Source organism: Acyrthosiphon pisum, unplaced genomic scaffold, assembly GCF_005508785.2.
Source record: "Acyrthosiphon pisum isolate AL4f unplaced genomic scaffold, pea_aphid_22Mar2018_4r6ur Scaffold_1679;HRSCAF=2177, whole genome shotgun sequence".
Taxonomy (NCBI): Eukaryota; Metazoa; Arthropoda; class Insecta; order Hemiptera; family Aphididae; genus Acyrthosiphon; species Acyrthosiphon pisum.
Genome location: NW_021765761.1, coordinates 3,599 through 4,742, shown reverse-complemented (window position 1 = coordinate 4,742; position 1,144 = coordinate 3,599). Strand labels below are relative to the sequence as shown.

The 1,144-nt window shown below is 37.8% G+C and overlaps 1 protein-coding gene across 1 annotated transcript; it reads right to left on the bottom strand.

Moving 5' to 3' along the window:
• Window positions 1-66: 66 nt before the first annotated feature.
• LOC103311367 (zinc finger protein 239-like) lies at window positions 67-559 on the bottom strand (the record flags this gene model as incomplete). Its single annotated transcript, XM_008190962.1, has 1 exon — window positions 67-559. A coding segment is annotated over exon 1 (493 nt), but the record flags the coding sequence as incomplete, so codon positions are not given.
• Window positions 560-1,144: the final 585 nt, after the last annotated feature.

Sequence of the window (1,144 nt, the reverse complement as noted above, 5' to 3'; positions counted from 1 at the left end):
TCACATATATCGCAAGAAAATGGTTCTCTCCTGTGTGGGTCCGTCGATGACACGTAAATGAGCCACTTTGGCTGAAAGACATGTCGCATACACCGCACGCGTATGGTTTATCACCCTTGTGGGTCCGTCGATGTGTTGTCAAATTGCAACTTTGACTGAAAGACATGTCGCATACATCGCACGCGTATGGTTTATCACCCTTGTGGGTCCGTCGATGTGTTGTCAAATTGCCACTTTGACTGAAAGACATGTCGCATACATCGCACGCGTATGGTTTCTCGCCCGTGTGGGTCCGTCGATGACTCGTCAGTGAACTACTTTCAGCAAACGACTTGTCGCATACATCGCAGGCGTATGGTTTCTCTCCTGTGTGTATCCGTCGATGTGTTGTCAAATTGCAACTTTGACTGAACGACTTGTAGCAGACGTCACACGGGTAAAGTTTGTTCTTCTCATGCGTCTGCTGGTGTGTAATTAAGCTGCTTCTATAAGTAAAGCATTTATTGCAAACATCACACGAGTACTTTCTCTTGCCAGGACAAGCAGTGAGGCCATTCATTTTAGAGTCACTAAATCCAAATTAATAAATGTAGCTGTCATAAAAATATTTAATGGAAGCTTCTAAACTATAGATACTGTTGTTATATTACATATTATGTAGAACAAACAACTTATTTGTTTTGTGTTTGTAACAACATGTACTAGTTTTTCGTAAAACTACTTGGTTACCTACTATATTATTCTGATCAATTAGAATTTATTGACTTTATTAGATATTTAAGCCAGTTTTAATCGTTTTACCGTTTAAAGTGATTTATTATTTATTCAAAATATAATATGTCAATATATTATACAAGGACGGATCCAAAATCTGGGTACGGAGGGGGCACTTAAATTAAAACTGCAAGGGTGGGAAGTGAACTTTTCGTTAACCACATTAACACTAACAATTTGACTGTAATTTTAAATAAGCTTTTATACTTGGTGTTCTTTAATCAATAATCACTTAAATAAAGCTATAAATAGATGGGTGGGGGGGTTATAAAATTTATCTTTCAAATGCCTATGATATGGTTCTGGACCATTGTTAGTCCTTTGCTCGTCAGAATGTGGCTCAGCCCTTTTGTGTAAGTTAATGTAAATT